The sequence below is a fragment of the Ascaphus truei genome, chromosome 1 (genome assembly GCF_040206685.1).
Source record: "Ascaphus truei isolate aAscTru1 chromosome 1, aAscTru1.hap1, whole genome shotgun sequence".
NCBI lineage: Eukaryota > Metazoa > Chordata > Amphibia > Anura > Ascaphidae > Ascaphus > Ascaphus truei.
The window spans coordinates 80,524,073-80,543,755 of NC_134483.1; the positions used below are offsets into that span (position 1 = coordinate 80,524,073).

At 42.2% G+C, this 19,683-nt stretch overlaps 1 protein-coding gene across 4 annotated transcripts in view; it reads right to left on the bottom strand.

The window, feature by feature from the left end:
* The window catches only part of ADAMTS6 (ADAM metallopeptidase with thrombospondin type 1 motif 6), a 283,143-nt gene that overhangs the window by 96,353 nt on the left and 167,107 nt on the right, over positions 1 to 19,683 (bottom strand). For all 4 annotated transcript variants that reach the window (XM_075590050.1, XM_075590029.1, XM_075590040.1 and 1 more), the window contains 2 exons: positions 13,532 to 13,639; positions 2,516 to 2,661 (listed from right to left, as the gene is read on the bottom strand). In XM_075590050.1, coding sequence (XP_075446165.1) covers positions 2,516 to 2,661; positions 13,532 to 13,639 — 254 coding nt within the window. The remainder of the gene's footprint in view (positions 1 to 2,515; positions 2,662 to 13,531; positions 13,640 to 19,683) is intronic.

Genomic DNA, 19,683 nt, shown 5'->3' on the forward strand with positions numbered 1-19,683 from the left:
AGTTGTGTCCCCGTCTCCCAGTGAACTTTCTATAATACCATTATCTCATAAATACTTGCTCAACCTGTTGTACGCAACATTATATGTGGGCCCATTAGCCAAGCTTTAAAGGCTCTATAACGGGAATATAAAGCAGAACATAATAGTACGTTTCTCACAACACAACAAACATGCTGCAGTAAATACAACACTGTGTAAAACAACGTTTCAAACGTCTTCTATGCACAGAACAAAGACGAAAACATGTATTTGCTCCAGACTCCTAGTGCCTATGCGGCCGGTATAGTGATAAATACAATATCTAACGACAAGATTGAGGGCTATATTTACTGAGTAGTGCTACTTACAAGACACCTTCTAGCACTGCTTAGCAAACAAGGCCAGTAAGGTGTCCTCCGGCACGGAAGGTGTCTTATGGACTATCAACGCTTAGTAAATGGGACCTTCACTTGAATGGGTCCCAAGGGGCCTTATGGAGTAGCACGCCCTAGCATTATTATAAAAGGCAGCGTGGTCACTGTGACACATGCTGCATCACGGAGAGAGTTTTTGTTCTGCTCACAGTAGAGAAGCCATATTCTAGATACAAAGAATACAAAGCTCCTTGCAGAGGAGGTATTATCCCGAAACAATATGTTATCAATTATCAAAACCAATAAACATGGGCTTGCTTCTAAAGTATCATGGTAACGCTTTTAGTTCATGCAATAATAAAATATGACGTTGAACTAGAACTTTACTTGACTCTACAATAAAAAATTTAAAAAAAAGAATCAGATTGTCACCCTAATGAGACCCTTGTTAATGAAATCTGTAAGTACAGATCCAAATGGGTTGAAAAAAAGACAATTGATTACATCTCATCTGACCTTTTAAGGTAATACTTATTAAGTATGACTTTTTAAAGCTGTCTTGCCAATGTTTGTAAACCACATACAGTATGCAGAGATTTGATAGTTTGTTTTTTAGTTCCCTAATGTTCTGCCTTTTGTTCTTCCCTACACTCCTCTGAGATAGTTGTTTTTATCATAGCACTGATGTGCAAAATGTGCCTTACTTTTGTAAAGTATTAATCACAGAACATGTCAGCTATATAACATGTGACTGCCAAAAAAATAGTTGCTTTGGTTGTAAGTGGGACTAAGAGGCACATTCTATATCCACCAAAGCGGCCATTATTGTGTGAAATTCCCCAATTACTTCAAAGGGGAGTTTCACCGGGAAAGAGCCCAAACAGCAACTTTGGCCAATGTAAGATCAGAACCTTACTGACTGTCACAAAGGAACTACCAGTTATATGCTGTTGAGCTGCAGATAATCAGTCTAGATGCTGTTGCGGTCAGTGTATATTATATTTTGACTGTTCACCTACAATCTAGAAATTGAAACAAAAAGTGCACTCAAAATTTAAGGCGTCAGTCTTCAAATTGTTATATACAGTAGTTATCTTCCATGTTCCCAAAACAATGACACAGCCTGTTACAATGACACTTTGGAATGTTCATTCCTATTGGGGAGACAGTTGCGTAATTAAACCCTGCAATGTGGGGGTTGGGGGAGGGTGAGAGTGGTGGGGCCCAGCCGGCCAGCACTGGAAGTCTGGCCAGGCCCAACTTCCACGTCCAGCTGCCGGGGCCTCTGTTTGCTGTGGGTCCCTCACCCCAACCACCCCCCACCCCATTGCTGGTGTACCTGTGTCCCAGTTGGCACTAGAAGTCGGACCCAACATCTCCATTCGCCCGCACGGCCCCAGCTTCCCATCGACGTGGGACTAAAGGCCTCCCCCCGTCCCACAAGGTAAAATTCTTAGAGGGGCAATGGAGTGTAAGGAGGAGGGAGTGCATGTGAAGAGGTTGGGGGATTGTTTGGGAGGGAGTGGGATTGAGTGAGATGGGAGGGGGGAATTAAGTGAGAGGGATTGAGTGAGAGAGGAGGGATGGAGAGTTAGAGAGGAATGGGGGGAGAGTGGGATAGGAGGGGGGGAATGAAATGAGAGCTAGTGGGATTGAGTGAGAGAAGAGGTGGGGGAGAGTGAGAGAGTTAGACAGGAGGGGGGAGTGAGAGAGTGATGGAGGCGGGGAAAGAGTGAGAGAAAGGGGCCTTTAAAAAATATATTTTAAATAAATAATTGTAAATGATTTCCGGGGGGGTGGGGGGGAGATATTGCCGTTAGACAACTGCGGGAGAAGATACTAAAATATAATCAGACCCACAATGCTGCTTTTATTTAATTAGATTACAACTCATGTCAAATTCCTACTTTTCAATACTGTATTATACAATTATATATCTAAAACTCTCCCATCGTACAAGTACGTGCCACTTACATATTTCGATGCATTCTACAGCACAGCATGTCTAAGATACTTACAAAGAATTAGATATTGATATTGTTCAGGTTAAAGACAAGTAGTGATGTAAAAATATAACATATTTGCAGAAAACATAAAACCACAGTTCTGAATAGTTTCCAAATGGTTCTTTTCGTTTGCTCTGGCTTACTTTAGCTACTTACGCTGGACTGTCACAGTGTCTAACGGATGAAGAGACGCCCCCACCGCAGGTCCTGCTGCACTCGCCCCATATTGACCAAGGTCCCCAGTCCCCATCTATGCTCTGGGGCCAGGTGCCAAAAGGTACACATTCTCCCTGATAGCACCACTGAAAAATTCCACAGAGAACACAGGGTTAGCTTTAGAGCTGAGAGGACAATCAGAACAGCAAAACAAAGGTCCAAGCAATGACCAACTACAAGCATTAACATTCCACATTAAGAAAACACACTGACAATCTTTACTAAGCCATTTTAAAGCACTGCTTAGAGAACATGCAATTTGTTACTTTGACCTAAGTATTGGAAGAGGTAGCGTATGACTCTTCTTAAGAAAACCTTGTTTGTGGCTTACTATGACTTGTATAGCAAGTTTGGAGTTATGCTAAACATCATCATCTATTTGTGTGCTTCCTTTTCTTAACCCTATTCTGCCAGAGAGACTTGCAATGCATTGGCAATCAGGCCGTTCTGGCAGCCCAGGAGTTAATGATAATAGCCTTCCATCTATTTTCATGCTTCCTTTTCTTAACACAGAAGTTCTCAACATCCAGTCCTCAAGACCCCCCAACAGGTCAGGTTTTCAGGATATCCCTGCTTCAGCACAGGTGGCTCAATCAGTGGCTCAGTTCTGACTGAGCCACTGATTGAGCCACCTGTGCTGAAGCAGGGATAGCCTGAAAACCGGATCTGTTGGGGGATTTGAGGCCTACAGTTGAGAACCCTGTCCCAAACCCCTTTGAATTGCACTGCAAATAGTAGAGGTAATCTGTACCCCATAGTATTGTCACACATCAACCACTGTATATTGTTTGTTTTTACAACCCCATACTGATCTGCTTTTTCACTTATCCTTCGCTTATTTTTGCAAACTGCTACCCTTACTGTTGACTCACTTTAATCAGAGCTGCTGCAATCCATCACTGTTTTGTTTACAAAACCCATCCTTTTGAGCAAGATAAACAAAGTAGGCCAGTATTATGTGTCCATTCAGCACATCTGAAAATACTTTACAAATGCCCTTTTGAAAACTGCACAAGCAAACTCAGATACTGTAGAAATGCATTCACATTTTCAGCCGTCTAAGAATTATAGGGGACTATTCTAGTAGCTCCGAAGTGTGACGAGCTGTTTCTAAAGTGCACTTTAGAAGCGGACTGGAATGTTTTGCTATTCTGGAAGCCCTTCTCGCATGTCCAATCCGTGTCTAAGAGGCTTTTTAAGAAGCGGTTTCACTCCGGCTCTGCCAATCCCATCGCTTTGTCAAAAAAGTCTCAAATTCGCATTTTTTTTTAAATGACTAAAACTGCTATTCTCGTAGCTCCGTTCTGCAAACCGCTTCTAAAAACTTACATTTCTTTTAAACCCCCTAATGGGTGGGTGAGTGCGGTATTGCGAGTTACATCCCGAGTCTGAAACATGGGTTTGGCTGAAAGAGCAAATCCCTTAAGTCAGACTGGGGATGGCGTTAGCACCACGTCAGGTCATCCGCTTCTAAAGCACGTGCAATCCATGCATTTTGGCTGTCAAACCGCGTGGTATGTCCCTTTTTTTGCAATAGAAATTAGGGTTTTTCTCACATTTCATTCCACCACTTCTGCGGTTTGGCATTGACCACTCCGGAGCTACCTATGTGTTAAATTAAAAACTTTTTGGCCACTCCATTTACATTAAAAGAGGCACTTTGATCACTTTGCAGTTAGCAGGAAGAGAAACTCATTGCAAAGCTCAAGGCTTTTCAAGTACAACTTGTATTGTTGTCCAGGGGTCTATACACATGTTTGATAAAGCTCTGGTGGACATTTTTGGAACCCTTACACAGTCCAAATTATATTCCAATCTACTCAGTGTTCCACATACATTTACACCCTTTCAGTTCTGGAGGAGTCTTCTAACCTCTGCATTGCTCCATATAACTTAACGCAGCAATTTTTTTAAAGTTTTTATTATTTTTTAAATATAAAATTGAAGCAGGGGGTCTCCGAAGCTGAACCTCCAAAGCAGGTGCCGGTAGCTGCTCTGGCTCAGCAAGCAGGGCTTTCAAATTTGAAGCTCACGCATCACATGGGTCAATAGGAAGCCAATGTCACAGCTCCCTATTGGCCCGCAGGGCCTGAGATCTCTGGACATAGGACCTATTTTGACCCCTGTTAGTTGAGGAGAGCAGCTACCGGCACTTAATTTACAGGTAAGTATCTCCGGAAGCAGGGGGTCCCCTCCGCTGAAATTAATGGGGTTTAACTCTGGGGACACATTGCTTCAACCTTATATATATATGTTTTAAAATTGACAAAAAAATTATACCGCCTTGGATTGCCCCTATAGCAGCAATCCCCCCTACTCTTCCCCCCCCCCCCCCCCAACCTTACCCCCAATTTATTTTCACAGGGTGGGAACCAGGGGATCCTTTTGAGCTGAACCACATTTCCAGCTCCAGGGACCTCCCGGTTCCTGAGATACTTAGCGGTGAAGTTAACAGGTTCAAATCTCCCTCCAGGCAGAAACAAAATGGCTGTCTAATCTTGGGCCAATAGGAAGCTGCAGACCATTAATGTTTCCTGCTGGAAGACCATTTAAATCTCCTTTAACAACGAGGAACTAATAAAAGTAACTTCCCAGATAAGAATCCCGCCGAGCTGAAAATAGCATGGATCAACTTTGGAGGACGCCCCAATTCCCATCCTGGAAATAAAGAAGGGTTAGTTAGCAGTGAATTGTGCTTCAATTGTGTCAGAATAGAAAAGTCTGGTAAGATGTCAGTGGGAAGGAGTTTTCAATGTGGGACAAATTTCTAGTTTATTGTTATGTGGGGCACATAATATATCCCAAACCAGTCTAACTTCAGACATGAGAAAAAATGGAGAAGGGCAGTGCACTGCCACAAAAAGACAGGAGGAGGCTCACAATAAAAGTAATCCTTTATTCTTGATCTGGATACAACATAACCCCTAAAGAGCTCAAAAATAACACACCTACGCGTTTCGGGCCGTGTGCCCTTTATCAAGGTGTATTGATAAAGGGCACACGGCCCGAAAAGCGTAGGTGTGTTATTTTTGAGCTCTATAGGGGTTATGTTGTATCCAGATCAAGAATAAAGGATTAATTTTACTGTGAGCCTCCTCCTGTCTTTTTGGCAGTGCACTGCCCTTCTCCATTTTTTCTCCTGTTTGCTCTTGGTGGATTTGCATGCCGTCTGGAACCGCAAGTGGACCGTACAGAGGACCTGGGAACCTAACAGTGAGTTACCCTTGTGGATTTATATACTGATCAGCTTTAGAAGGGACATTATTTATACTACACGTGTGCTAGCAAGCACTAGGTACTAGTCCCCTATCCCCTGCCAGGGATGCTGTATTTATATCCTATGTAGTGAATGGTCCAAGCGGAGATTTATACCTTATGAAAAGGATTCTGTTTTTGAAGCGCTGGTCACCTCTATCTGTTTAACTTCAGACATGGCATTTATATATTGTACACATTTTCAAGTGAAAGTGCTAACCTGCTTTGGAAAGATCTTGTCTTTTCAAGTCCGCAGAGGAAATATTTAAAATCTCCTCCAATGGAAAAGTCCATTTAGTAGCCGGCTTCGCACACAATACCTGATGCCCAACACTGACATTTACACATGTCACACACCTGTTACAAAAACAATCAAGTAATTACAATGTTTGGTCTTGACGGAATGGTCTATTTGATGGTTTAAGTTCTAACAATGTCTTAAAACAGCACTTCTGGGGGCACTACATGTTAAATTAAAAAAAGGGTTTGAAGCAGCGGGTCTCTGGAACTGAACCGTGCTGTTTTCAGCTCTGGGAACCTCCTGGTTCCCGAGATGCACACCTCGGAAGGGGGTGCGCTGGTATCTATGCTCAGTTTAAATGTCCCACGTCACGTATGCCTATAGGAAGCCCTAAGGGATGACATCACGTCTTCCTATTGGTCCACAGGACGCGGGACATTTAAAGCGCCAATATGTTAGCCCAAACCAACCCCTCCGAGGTAAGTATCTCTGGAAACACGTCGATTTCGCTCCGGAGGTCCCCCGCTTCAAACCTATTTAAAAGAAAACAACCACACAAAGGGTCCCCAGGAGTGCTGCTTTAAGACTATATTTCATTGCAGATTTTGTTAAACGAGATGACTCCGGGTTCTATGCGTTTTGATCAATGAAAATGAAACCTAAACTTGTCTGGCTATTCTCAATAACATAAGGCATTCTAAGGTGGCCATAAACCAAAAGGGATACAGCTGCAACGATATTTTATTTTAAAGAATAAGCAATTTGCTTTGAAGTAAAATATATTTAAACCTTGAATTTAATAAAGAAACCCCTGAAATTCAGGGTGGTCTTCATTACTAAAATATATTATTTATATAATAAAAAAATACTAAAAAGGGTAATAACTGGGGGATATTACAGTTTTGAGGACAAAAAAAAAAGTCCCACAGACACATAGTACAGCTTTACCCAATGAAATCCATATAGAAATGAAAGGTAGGAATTCAGTGAAATAGTCAATTGCAGAATGTTGGATTCACCTTGTTTGACTGGTGGGTGCGTGAAAGACTCCTTATAATTCCGCTCACTGCTGAATAACTGAACAAAATAGCCGCCTGGGTGTTCTTAAAGTTCTCTTGGGTTACACAATGAATGATGAAATAAGAGAGCACTTTCATGTCTTCCCAACAATCAAACCCACAGGATAACCCCCTTCGGTGAAAGGGATGCCTCTGGCACTGATGAGATTGATGCCCAAAATCAGAAAAGCCTTTGCAGGTCACATACAGTAGGCAGCACAACTTCCACTCAATTGATTATGTTCTAATGAAATTACGTCAGCCACAGAATGCACAGTGAAGCAATGGATAGAAGACAAGTGGACAGTGAAATCCAGTCAGTGGGATCATAGCCAGATTCCCAGATGAGGCAGCTAAGTGGTGCCAGGAAGAGAAAAGCCACCATTCATAAAAGAAAGAACAAAGTAGAGAATAGCAGAGGAAGAAAGTGCATAGATTCAGGAGAGAGAAGGACCTGGCCACATTTCTACAAGGGGCAGATATTTCGGAACAGAAATAATGTGGCGATATTATTTTCCTCTTAAGAGGCAACCACCACAAAGATGAGGCCTACAAGTGAAACAACCGCGAAATGTACCATGTGGATGAATTACATTATTAATACAGTACATTACAATAGTACCAAAAAGAAATACAAGGAGTATACTGTAAGTCTCATGACACTGTAATACCTTCTAAATTTATTCTAGGAAACTCAAACGATCTCCCGGTGCATCAGTGATATAGAAGAATTACGGTACAGTGAAGTTCAGCCCAAAGAGCTTGCAGTCTACGGTATGTGAGGTGCTGCATACACCGACACGTCTCTAGATGTCATGAACAGAACTACATTTATACTGAATCAAACAGATTGAGTACAGTATTTGGATGAATAAATTGGGCTGCTTCAGTTGCAGTACTGTTAACTCCTATGCTATATGAGCGGAAAAGACACGTGTTGCTTTGTAATGCATTGCTAGATTCTATAGCAGCGGAGGGTTATATTGCTACATCGTATATGAAATGAAATTATTTAATCATTTTTGCAGCGAGGGTACAAAATGAATGCCTTTCATAATTTATTATAACAAAAGCCTAATTGGCCATATTTACTAAGTGGTGCTCTGCAATAAGACACCCTCCATCACTGGAAGACACATTACTGCCCACTGAAATGCACAGTCAGAGCCCTTCCTCTCCCCTTATCTATATTAGTTCTCTGATAAGGACAGGGAGGAAGAAGAGTAAAGAAAACACTGGGCTGACAAACATTTTCCCCAACTCAGAGGCCACTAATAAATTCAACTTGTAATATGTTTAAAAAAAATTAAAGCACCAAACTTTGCTGTTCTCGTCGTTAGATTTATATAGGGAAACCAATCAGTTACATTCTTTACAAAAGTTTATTTACTGGTTGGCTACGTGAGATTGCACTTTGAAGTGCAGCTATAGCGTAATCAGAGAAATCTCTACCCTATCATAGTGAAAGGCGTCCTGAACTACCAAGATTACTCATCTCCATTAGCTGCAAATCTCTGTACAGACATCTAAATATTTTCCATGATGAGAACATCTACAAATACGTCATGTAAAAACTGGGTTACATGCTGTAGGGAATGTAGTAGTGAGCCATACCCTTTATTTTTAGCCATCTGAACATGAATGCATTTCATCGCCCAATTCAGAACTTAAACCGGCAGTGGTAAATACAAAACTGGATTGAACAGTTCCAAAATGCTCTTTGTGAAGGTAAACGCTAAATGACCTACATAAACCAAAGATACAAGAAGGTTCTTTTAAAGGGAGTTATTTTTAATCTATGCTCAAAATACAGAATGTTAGCCTTGTAAAACATGTCTTGCCTATTTTCCAAGTTACATTTTTAGATACTTTAATGCTGCAAAGGTGTGTAATGTATTGTTTTATAGAACTATGTATAGAAAACTTTTTAGTAATTAAAGAAGAAAAAAATATGATTTTTTTTTAAGTATTTCTCAATCAAATTTTCAGCCAAAAAGAAATAAAGCTTTCCATAGCCAAAGACAGAAGTGTCTATTCCCATCAAGCACACATGATTACAGCTGCAGAGATTTTCATGTGCAAATGTTATTCAATGTAGCCTGTTATCTATAAGCGACAGTGGGCCTCATGCAGAGAGCAGCGAATTTTAAAATTGGCGAATTTAATAAAAAGGAGCTTTTTTGGAGAGTTTTAATCTCCATATGCAGAAAAGTGCGAATTCTGCTATGTTTAACATGGATGCGTCTGGCGAGTTTAAATTGGCGAGATGCGCGCTTCAGAAATGTGTTAAAACAAATTCGCGCCTTTTTTTTCCCCTTTGCAATGGCCGCGAGCGGCAGTTTTTTTTGGCGAGGCAAAACGGAGACAATCGCGCCATTTTATTGGCGCGAACAGCCGCTAGATGCCGTTCGCGCCTCTCTGCATACGGATATTTTTTAAACTGGCGAGATTGCGGTTCTCGCCAGCCGCGAGGCGAGTTTTACAAATAGAAAAGAAAAATTGGCGCGTTTTTCGGAAATCTCCATTTTCTGCTGTTTTCTGCGCGATTATCTCCAAAAAATGGCGAATTTCGAAAATTCGCAGCTCTCTGCATAGGCCCCAGTGTGAAATGAACAGAATACAAATTGGTTTTAAAGTACAGTATGTGTTTTTAACTCAAAGAGTTTACTGCAGATCCAGAATAATTAAAGTATTCAGGAAAAAATAGGGGTCAAGTTCAGCATAAATTAGAGAAAATTACTGTTCTTAACAGTGATGAAGATCCAAATACATAAAGTAAAATACAATATGTATTCGTTTATGTTGAACTTGATGAATCCCCATTAAGAGTAAGTGGTCTTGCAAAGAGACTGGGATAAGCCCTGGAGTAAATTCACTACTGATATTAATTGACAAATGACTTTCAAGAAGAAATGTATTCAAATTAATTAGTGAGGTGGGAGGCAGTTAAAAATGCAGAACTATTTATTATTTCAGAGCGTAACTGCACCAGTCATAAACTGTGGACAGCTTCAGCTCTGGAGATATCTTTGGGTCATTCAGTGAGACTTAAATGGGCACAATCAACCCTTCCTCCTTCAGTGAGCCAACTACTAGCGGCAATGTCCTTAATCAAGTGCTCAAGTATCATATTGGCTTTCCAGCAAAGCAATTCCCATGCATCATGTGTAGTGCTGGCACGGATAATCCATGTCTTAAAGTAAGATATCTTCAAAACAGAGAGGGCCCATCAAAGATAAATCTCCGATTTGATAATTTCTACAAGTAAAATAAAATCAATTACACAGATTTGCTGCTTTAACCTGTCAGTCAGCACAACCGAGCCATGTGAAGTCCACAATGTGAAGAGTGCCATGAAGTCCCCAAATGCCTGCAACTGAAAGCAGTGAATGTGGCGGCTTTGTCCAGATTAGGATCGCACTTTCCCAACTTTGGCGGTGGCATTTAAGTGGAAACAAAAAACCACTGAATCTGCCTGAACCTCCCCCATGACCTTATTAACCCCTGGTCTTAAAGATCCACTAAATCCACTTCGGAAGGCAACAATATAAATGAAGGATAACTCTGACCCCTCACCTCCATAATCCTGAGCATGGACATACTTCAATATTACAAAATGTTTAATCATAACAGCAAATCCTTACATTTTCCTTCTCTAAACCTTAGCTTTTCACATCTGAGAAACCCAACTATACAACGCGTGCTCCAGAGCAAGGATGGCCAATTCCAGTCCTCAAGGGTCACCAACAGGCCAGGTATTGGGGACATCCCTGCTTTAGCCCAGGTGGCGAAATCAGTGGCTAAGTCATTCTGACTGATCCAGTGATTGAGCCATGTGTGCTGAAGCAGGAATATCCTTAAAACCTGTCCTGCCCTGAAGTGTAAGTCAACCAAACGTATTGTGCAGTGTGATGGTACCTCTGACCCAGGGCCCCGCTGTGCCCGGCGACCACCATACTTGGAAGGTTGGGAAGTAGTGAGGATTCACGACAGCGTGGCACCTTTTTAGTTTGACAAATGTTTTCAAATCCTACCCTATTATTTATCCTCTGACCCAATCAAGAGAGGCGTTTACAGGTGACACAAGCCAATATAAAGAATGAGGCATGAATCTCAATCCATCTTTCCTGGCAAATATATTTAGATAAATATGTTGTACTCTAGTTGCAACCTGACTGGTTGGTTTAAACTCTCAAAATCCCTAATAACAAGCTTCGGAATGCATTTTATTTTTGTTACTGCCATTGATGTATCTATTCTATGAAGTAGACTGTGGCTGCCAAGCAAAAACATTAATAAAAACCTCCAAGCAAAAAGAGACCACAAAAAAAAAGGACGGGGTGTGTGCCGAGCAAGCGCGTTGCAAGTGAAACTTCTCGGCACATGAGTGAACGACGCTGGCCGCTTCTACGCATGTGCAGCTTGGCGTTTCTGCACATGCGTGAACGGCGCTGGCCACTTCTGCGTATACGCAGAGGGAGCTGGCCGCTTCTGCGCATGCACAGGGGACCCTGGCTGCTTCTGCACAGGCGCCGGTGGAGCTGGGCATTTCTGTGAACGGCGCGGGCCATTTCTGCATATACGCAGGAGGAGCTGGCCGCTTCTACGCATGCGCAGCTCGGCGTTTCTGCGCATGCGTGAACGGCGCTGGCCACTTCTGTGTATACGCAGGGGGAGCTGGCCGCTTCTGCGCATGCACAGGCGACGCTGGCTGCTTCTGCGCATGTGCAGGTGGAGCTGGGCATTTATCTCAAACAAAAAACTGTCTTTGAGTGGGATTTCTGAGCCTCCAGACTTAGTTATAGAAGCTGTTATACAGCAGCCACAATGGATGCGCAGAATAGAGGTGATTTATTATTAGCACTTGCTCAAGTTCACTCTGAGTTAATTATGTTTCCCTTCACGGTATCCAGACCCACGTATGCAAATATGTAAACCTTGGACGTTCTAATTAGCCATCCATGTCTCCCATACTTGCCTCCAACTAATAGGCAATACGTTGGAGTCTTGTGAAAGGCTATCTGTAAAGTGTCACTTTTAGTGGTGTGTTGATAGTGCCATTAGGTTTGTTATAAAGTCATGATTTTCGAACACTTGGCCAAAATAATTCACCAACATAATTTCCATCTACCCCATCACTTGAATCCTAACAATTGACACTGAACTGCAATTGTTGTCAGCATCTGCTAAATCTACTTCCATGTTTTAGATGCCATCAATTGTAACTCTCATCTTCTTGTTATTGCTAAGTATTCGGTATACATTGAAAGGTATATAAAGTAATGGAGTTGAGTAAAAAAATAAATGGTGACATTAAAGTGTTGTTTTTTTTTAATATCCTTATCAAGTTACATTAACAATTTAGCTTAAAACCAAACTCAGTCCAACTATTTGATTCACAGTAAATTGTGACATTCAGTACATCACTAAAAATATTATCTAATGATGGATGTAGCTTTCTGTATAATGGTCATCAAGGTTCACTTTTTAATGACCCATCAATTAATTTAGCACAGTTTACTAACATTTCCCAAGTCAGCATTAAAAAGCCATCTAAATGGCACCAGGTCAGAGTTTCTGAGTGAAGCCGTCAACAAGGATTAATAAACTGTGACAGCTGCCCAAAAGCTTTCATCCTCTTTATTTAAACATTAGATTGCAAGTCAAAGTGCAGTGAATCTTTGTTGAAACTAGCCCAGCTAATATAGCAGGAGTCAGCGCTAAGAAGACATGACAGTAGCCATTGTTAACACAAATCTAGTCTGAGAGGCTGTATTTAAGGCACTGATCTACTATCAGAATTTGAACAAATGCAGTGCTTCTGTAGAATACAGGAAATAGACTATATTAATAATACTAATTATTATTATTATTATTAGAAGAAGAACAAGCTACTTCATATAAGGTTTCCAGCAACTTAAACATGTTGCTGCTGACGGAATAGAGAAGAGGTTGTAAACAGAAATGATATAACCCTTACCCCTTCCACACAATCCCACAATGATTCATACCCCTCTTTGTACAGAGCAGTGGGGGAGCTGCCACCTCTTTCAGCCAACATAATATTAAGGGAATAGCAATGTATGCCTGTATACCAGCTCCTATCTCTCAGCTATGTAGCATTTTCACAAATCTTATTCATGAGGGGAAAAAAAAAGGCTAGCTGTCTTCTTTGCTTAATACAATTTTTAGGCGTGATTTATTTTATAGTGATCCCTCCACATATTACCAGTCATGAACTCGCGAATGGAAATTCTATAAATCCTAGCTACCATATATCTGAGTCATGAATCTTCCCAGTCTTTAAAACTAGCACTGTTCCCATTTCTTGCCCTCCCTATCAGCATGTTCCTGTTGTGTGAATCCATTATTCATTTGAAGATTTAAAACATATGCACTTGCCCCCTTTTCAATGCTCCCGGTCTGACACAGGGTTCCCTCGGCAGCTGGAATGCTGTTGGTAACGCATCGGTTACTTTTACTGAGACACCAGAGCTCTCTACACACTTCCTAGGAAAGAAGGCAGAAGCAAGTTGATCAGAATTACAATTAAACAAAAAATGACAAATGTTCCTGAAATTGTAAAGAAAATATATATATATACACAGCATAATATAGGAGTAGATAAAACATACTAAGCCATATTTACTAAGTGGTGCTATTCCACAACACCTGCACCCATTCAACTTAATGAGTCATATGGTGTTTTCCGGTGCTGGAAGGCGGTTAAATAGCACTGCTTAGTAAATATGGCCTACTATCCCACCTAATCCCGAGTCCCACTTAGATGACCCCCCCCCCTCCTATCTATTTACAAATTGTCTCTGTGTCTCTCACACCCGGATCATATACTTCATTGTACTGTACACCTTTTCAGTAGTGTTCTTTTTTAAGGAAATATCGATACAAACACATTATTGTGAGTCCTCTCAATTTACAATTTTCTAAGAACCCGTTTACATCCCTGCCTTGATCACAGCATCTTTGGAAACGTTGCTGCGTTCTTATCTACGTTAGTTACCAGCTTCTAACTAGCTATTGTGTACTCAAGAAAATGGGTTGTTGCCTTAAATAGGCTGCCAGGCCTGAAATTGCAAACCTATTAAATACAGCTAACATTATGAAAACATTGTAAAATATTATATACACACTTACTACAATCTATGTTAAGTGGCGTTTTAAGAAACCAAAGATTTACTTGCAAATGTCTATTTGTAATACTAGTCTGCAGCTTAACCACTGTATGAGGTGACAATGGAATAAAGAAAGCAGGTTAGGGGACCCGTAGAACAGGGGTTCTCAACTCCAGCCCTCAAGACCCTCCAACAGGTCAGGTTTTAAGAATAGTCCAGCTTCAGCACATGTGTCTCAATCTTTGACTGAGCCACTGATTGAGCCTCCAGCGCTAAAGCTTGGCTATCCTTAAAACCTGACATGTTGGAGGGTCTTGAGGATTGAGGTTGAGCACCACTGCTGTGGAAGACATGCAAAACCACTCATGGGTCTTCTATCTTTGTTGTAAATTGTATGGTGGATGTTTTTAGCCCCAATTTTACTACCAGTAACGAGGGTTGGGCGATATACCGATATTTAGTAATATCGTGATAACAGAATCTCCCGAAATGCCGATATGGGAGATTAACAGTTGTCGTGATATTACGGGATGCCGGTGGTCAGAGGTGCAGCTTTGAAGCTGTTGCTGTGCTTTCTCTCTCTCTCTGCCTCTCTCTTTGAGTCCAATTCCCTTACTGCTTCTGAATGCTGACACCGAGGGAGGGCGATGAGCTTCAGGCAGCATGGGAAGAGAGAGTATGTGAGAGAAGCAGGCTGCAGCCGTGAAAGTTAGGAACTCCTCTCCTCACTTTCCTTTTGTTAAGCCCTCCATCACCCCCCTCCCCTTGGAAGACTTAACCTTTCCCCACCACCCCCCTGGGACACTTAACCCCTTACCCACCCTCCCCCATGGGACCATTAACCCCTCCCTCTCTCCCCCATGGGACCTAAATCCCACTCCTCTCTCCCCCCTGTGGCAATTAACCCCCTCCTCTCTCCCTTAACCCCCCTGCCTTGCCTACACTTCACCAGTTCCCACCTACACTGCGTCCTTCCCCCTCACCCCATCACTCACACCCTTTATGAAAATGTTTAAAAAAATAATTTAAACAGATTTAACGACAATTAAAAAATCTAAAAAAATCTGTTTAAGTCTGTGGATATGGACAAAAATTAGCTGTATAAATAATCCTCTCACTTTGATTCCTGGCTCGCTTTCTTTCTCTCCAAAGAGTCCCCTGTTCTTCTCCTTAGGGACTTCAACTGCCATATGACCCCTCTCTCCCTTGGGCTTCCCGCTTTCTCTCTCTAACCTCTTCTTTTGGCCTTAACAGTGGACTGCAGCTAGCACCCACAAGGATGGCCACTACCTAGACCTGGTTTTCACTGAAAATTTTTCTCTCTCGGATTTCTCCATTTGCCCTTTTCCTCTCTCTGGCCATCACCTCGTCTCATTTTCTCTCTCTCACTTCTTCACTTCTCCACCTCCATCTATCCCTCATCTCTGCAGAGACCTGTGCTCTATTAACCTACCAGCATTTGATTCCACTTTACTCTCCTCCCTCTCCTCTCTCAGACCCTGACAACCTGGTCAGGAACTACAACTCTGCCCTATCCTCCTCTCTTGATCTACATGCCCCGCTTTCTCTGACATTCTCGCCTTTTGAACCCCAGACCCTGGCTAAATTCACACATGCGCATGCTGCGTTCCTGCACTTGTTCCTCTGAATGACTCTGGAGGAAATCTCACACTCTCGCAGACTTCCTTCACTACAAATTTATGCTATCCTGTTTCAACTCTGCCGTCTCTCAAGCTAAACAAACCTACTTTTCTTCACTAATACATGCATAAGTCTAATCCACGCCGACTCTTTTCTGTCTTTGAGTCCCTACTCAGACCACCCTCTGCTGCCTGTTCTTCTGACTCCATCTCACCTCAGGACTTTGCCGACTATTTCAAGGAAAAGGTGGAATCCATACGTTAGTCCATCCCATCTGTATCCTCCTTCCATCCAACACCTCTTCCTAACCCTCCTCCTGCATTCCTAGACTCTTTATCCGCTGTCACAGAGGAGGATGTGTCGTTGCTGATCTCCTCTTCTCCCTCTACCACCTGCCCTCTTGACCCCATTCCCTCGTCTCTTAAAACTTCTTGCTCCTACTATAATTCCTACCCTCACACACTTAACACCTCCCTCTACTCGGCTACCTTTCCCTCTTCCTTCAAACATGCAACAGTTATACCATTACTCAAAAACAGCAGGCTTGACCCTACCTGTCTTTCTAACTATCGGCCTGTCTCCTCCTGTTTTTTGCCTCTAAATTCCTTGAACGTCTTGTATTCTCTTGCTTGCTCCATTTTCTTAACACCTATTCTCTCCTAGACCCTCTACAATCTGACTTCTGCACTGCTCAATTCACTGAAACAACCCTCACTAAAAAAACTAAATGACCTCCATGCTGCCAAAGACAGAGGTCATTACACTCTGCTCATATTACTTGACCTCTCTGCAGCATTTGATACTGTGGGCCACCTCTTCTCCTTCACATTCTCCATACTCTTGGTATTCGTAACAAAGCTCTATCCTGGATCTCCTCTTACCTCTCCCATCGTACTTTCAGTGTCTCTTTTGCTAAGACGTCCTCCTCCTCTATCGATCTCTCTGTGTGCGTACCCCAGAGCTCTGTCCTGGGACCCCTTCTCTTTTCACACTCTCTAGGTGACTAATCACATCTCTTTGGTTCAAATATCACCTCTCTGCTGATGACACACAAATTTACTTTTATACCCCGGGCCTTACACCTGCTGTACAGACTAAATTTTCTGTATGTCTCTCGGCTATAACATCCTGGATGGCCCTCCGCCGACATAGACTTAACATGGCAAAATTAGAGCTCCTCATACTTCCTCCACATTACTGTTGGAAGTACTAACATTCACCCAGTAGCCCAAGCACGCTGCCTAGAGGTCACACTCGACTCCTCTCTCACATTCTCTTCTCACATTCAAAAGGTAGCAAAAAGCTGTTGTTTTTTCCTCCACAATATTACCAAGATACGCCCTTTCCTCTTTTGCCCAACTGCAAAAACTCTGACGCAGACCCTCATTCTCTCTCGTCTACTGTAACCTTAGGTGTATACTTTTTATATAAGCTGTGGAATCTCCAAGTTTAAATACATTCCGAAAGGATTCCTCAGTTGAATACTCCACCTCCATGTAAAAAACACTGCAAGTATGTATTTGTTTCAATCCCCTCTACTAGGAGGCTGTAACCATCATAATAATTTTAACGGACTGCTTTATAAGGCTGCGCTTATACTGACGGTGACGCGACCGATGACGTCACCCGTCGCCATTGCGATAGTTGTAATGTAATTTTAGGCGACGTCGCTGGCTACAAGGCCATTGACATCAGAAAGGGGGAGGGACGGAGAAGCTCTCTGATTGGCCGCAAGGGGAGACCGTTGCCGAAAAATTCAAATAACAGTTACTACCAGATTTTTGGTAGCGCCGTCGCCTGCAATATAAGCGCCGCCGACGGCGACAATGCATTTGTTTTGACGCGGCGTCGCCGGCACTATAAGCACAGCCTAAGGTTTTGCTAATTGTACTTCTTGACATGTTATTGTTTTTTTGTCTCTTGTTATATTATAATATACATAGTTTTCATCCTTCTTTTTACTCTGATTAGAAAGTTTTGTGTACTGTAAATAAAACAGATTAAGTACTGTAAGACAGGGGGGGCGCAAACCTTTTTCCCTGCGCCCCCCTGCCGGCGGTCCCCTCACCTCCGTGCCCCCCCCTCACCCCCGCTCCGGCGTCATGACGTCATAGCAACGTGACGTCACATGACCTCGCAGCGTCATTTGATGCCGCATTGTCATGGTGACGCATGTGCGAAGCCGCCGGAGCCAAGGTAAGTTAGGTTTACAGAGGCCCTGCAGCTACCCCGGCACTTCATTTAAGTGCCTTCGGGAAGCGCTCGGGCCTCTGTAAACCCCGCACTCCCCCCCCCCCCCCCCCCGCACCCAGTCTCGCGCCCCTGCGCACCGCTGCTGTAAGATATGGTGGAAGATGCGAGTCAAACAAAACATTTGCTCCAAAAAATACTGACAGTCTTCTAAAATTACATCAACTCTCCTCATTTGTGACCCATTGAGATGTTTTAGAAAATCAATTACTGAATACGTGGTTGGTAGGCTGCAGGTACCGGCTTTGCCGTCGGGCCATATATACCAATTATCAATAAAGGTGGATGCGGAGTTCCAGATTTATGGTTGGACCCTAGGAGACACAGAGGGTGTGTTTTTGTCCACTTAAGGAATCCCAGTTAAAGGGAAATAAACTCCAACCTGTGCTGTTTTGGCAAATGTTGTGCCAGTGGGCCTATGGCTGGCTGGCTGGCAGTCTTATCAATTGATGTTACATTGTTTAATAAAGCTGTGACCCTTTCTACACCCACTACAACAGTGTCAAACTGTTTTATTTAAGGTTGTGAGAAGGTGTGTTCTGGCATAGCAACGTTTAGTAAATATGCGATAACTGAGTCTAACTCCAGACAAAGATAAGCCAAAAACTCTTACATATAATAATCCGATTGTCTCAGATTGTGTCTCACTGCTTTGCGGAGATTATAATATATATGTCATATTCCTTTCATACAGAACACCTACAAGCTCATATTGAACCCCCAAAATAACCACAACATATATATAAGCATATAAGTTTCACAGAGGAGTGCTACTGAGCATGGCAATATATATATTTAAAACCAGAGACATAACATACAACACAGACAAAGCTCAGTGCACATCCAGTAAAACTTATACACGGTACAGTGCCTAAATATACATGTATAGATAACTAATAAATAAAATAGTCTTTTAGTTTAACATTTTGGCCACTCATGGTAAAAGAGTTAAACATGAATGGTTTGTGCCAACTTAAACCTAAGTCTATTACCAGGGAGCACAAGTACTTTTACTACCCGTCTTCCTATATCCTTATAGGAACCAGTGTCGAACTGTTTTATTTAAGGTTTTAAGAGGGTGTTTTCCCTTGGTAGGGTTTGAGGTTGGCATCCTAAGCCTTCAATGTGAATTAGCGAAACCTTGAGAACGAGGCTTGCTGGAATGAGCAACCAAAGTCAATGCAGGGGCAGTCTATGGAAAGTCTTTCAGCTCAGATAAAAGACATTCTATACATTCACATGCAGGTGTGCAGTGTAAGTAAACTAACTGTAAATTATGCAACTAATCTTAGTTCAGTTTTACTTAACGCCTTTATAGATGCATTTTTAACTAAACAGCAACATTCATTATTTTTACAGTTAGGTAGATTACTAAAATGTGAGAATAATAACAGGCACAGAACATACAGTGCATTATTGTGTAGTATAAATCAAATGGAAGCATCAAATTGCTTCCTGAAATTTACACTATGACTCTTTCAACATCCAGTCATGAGGCTAAAACGACTTTGAACAAAAAAAAATGTCTGC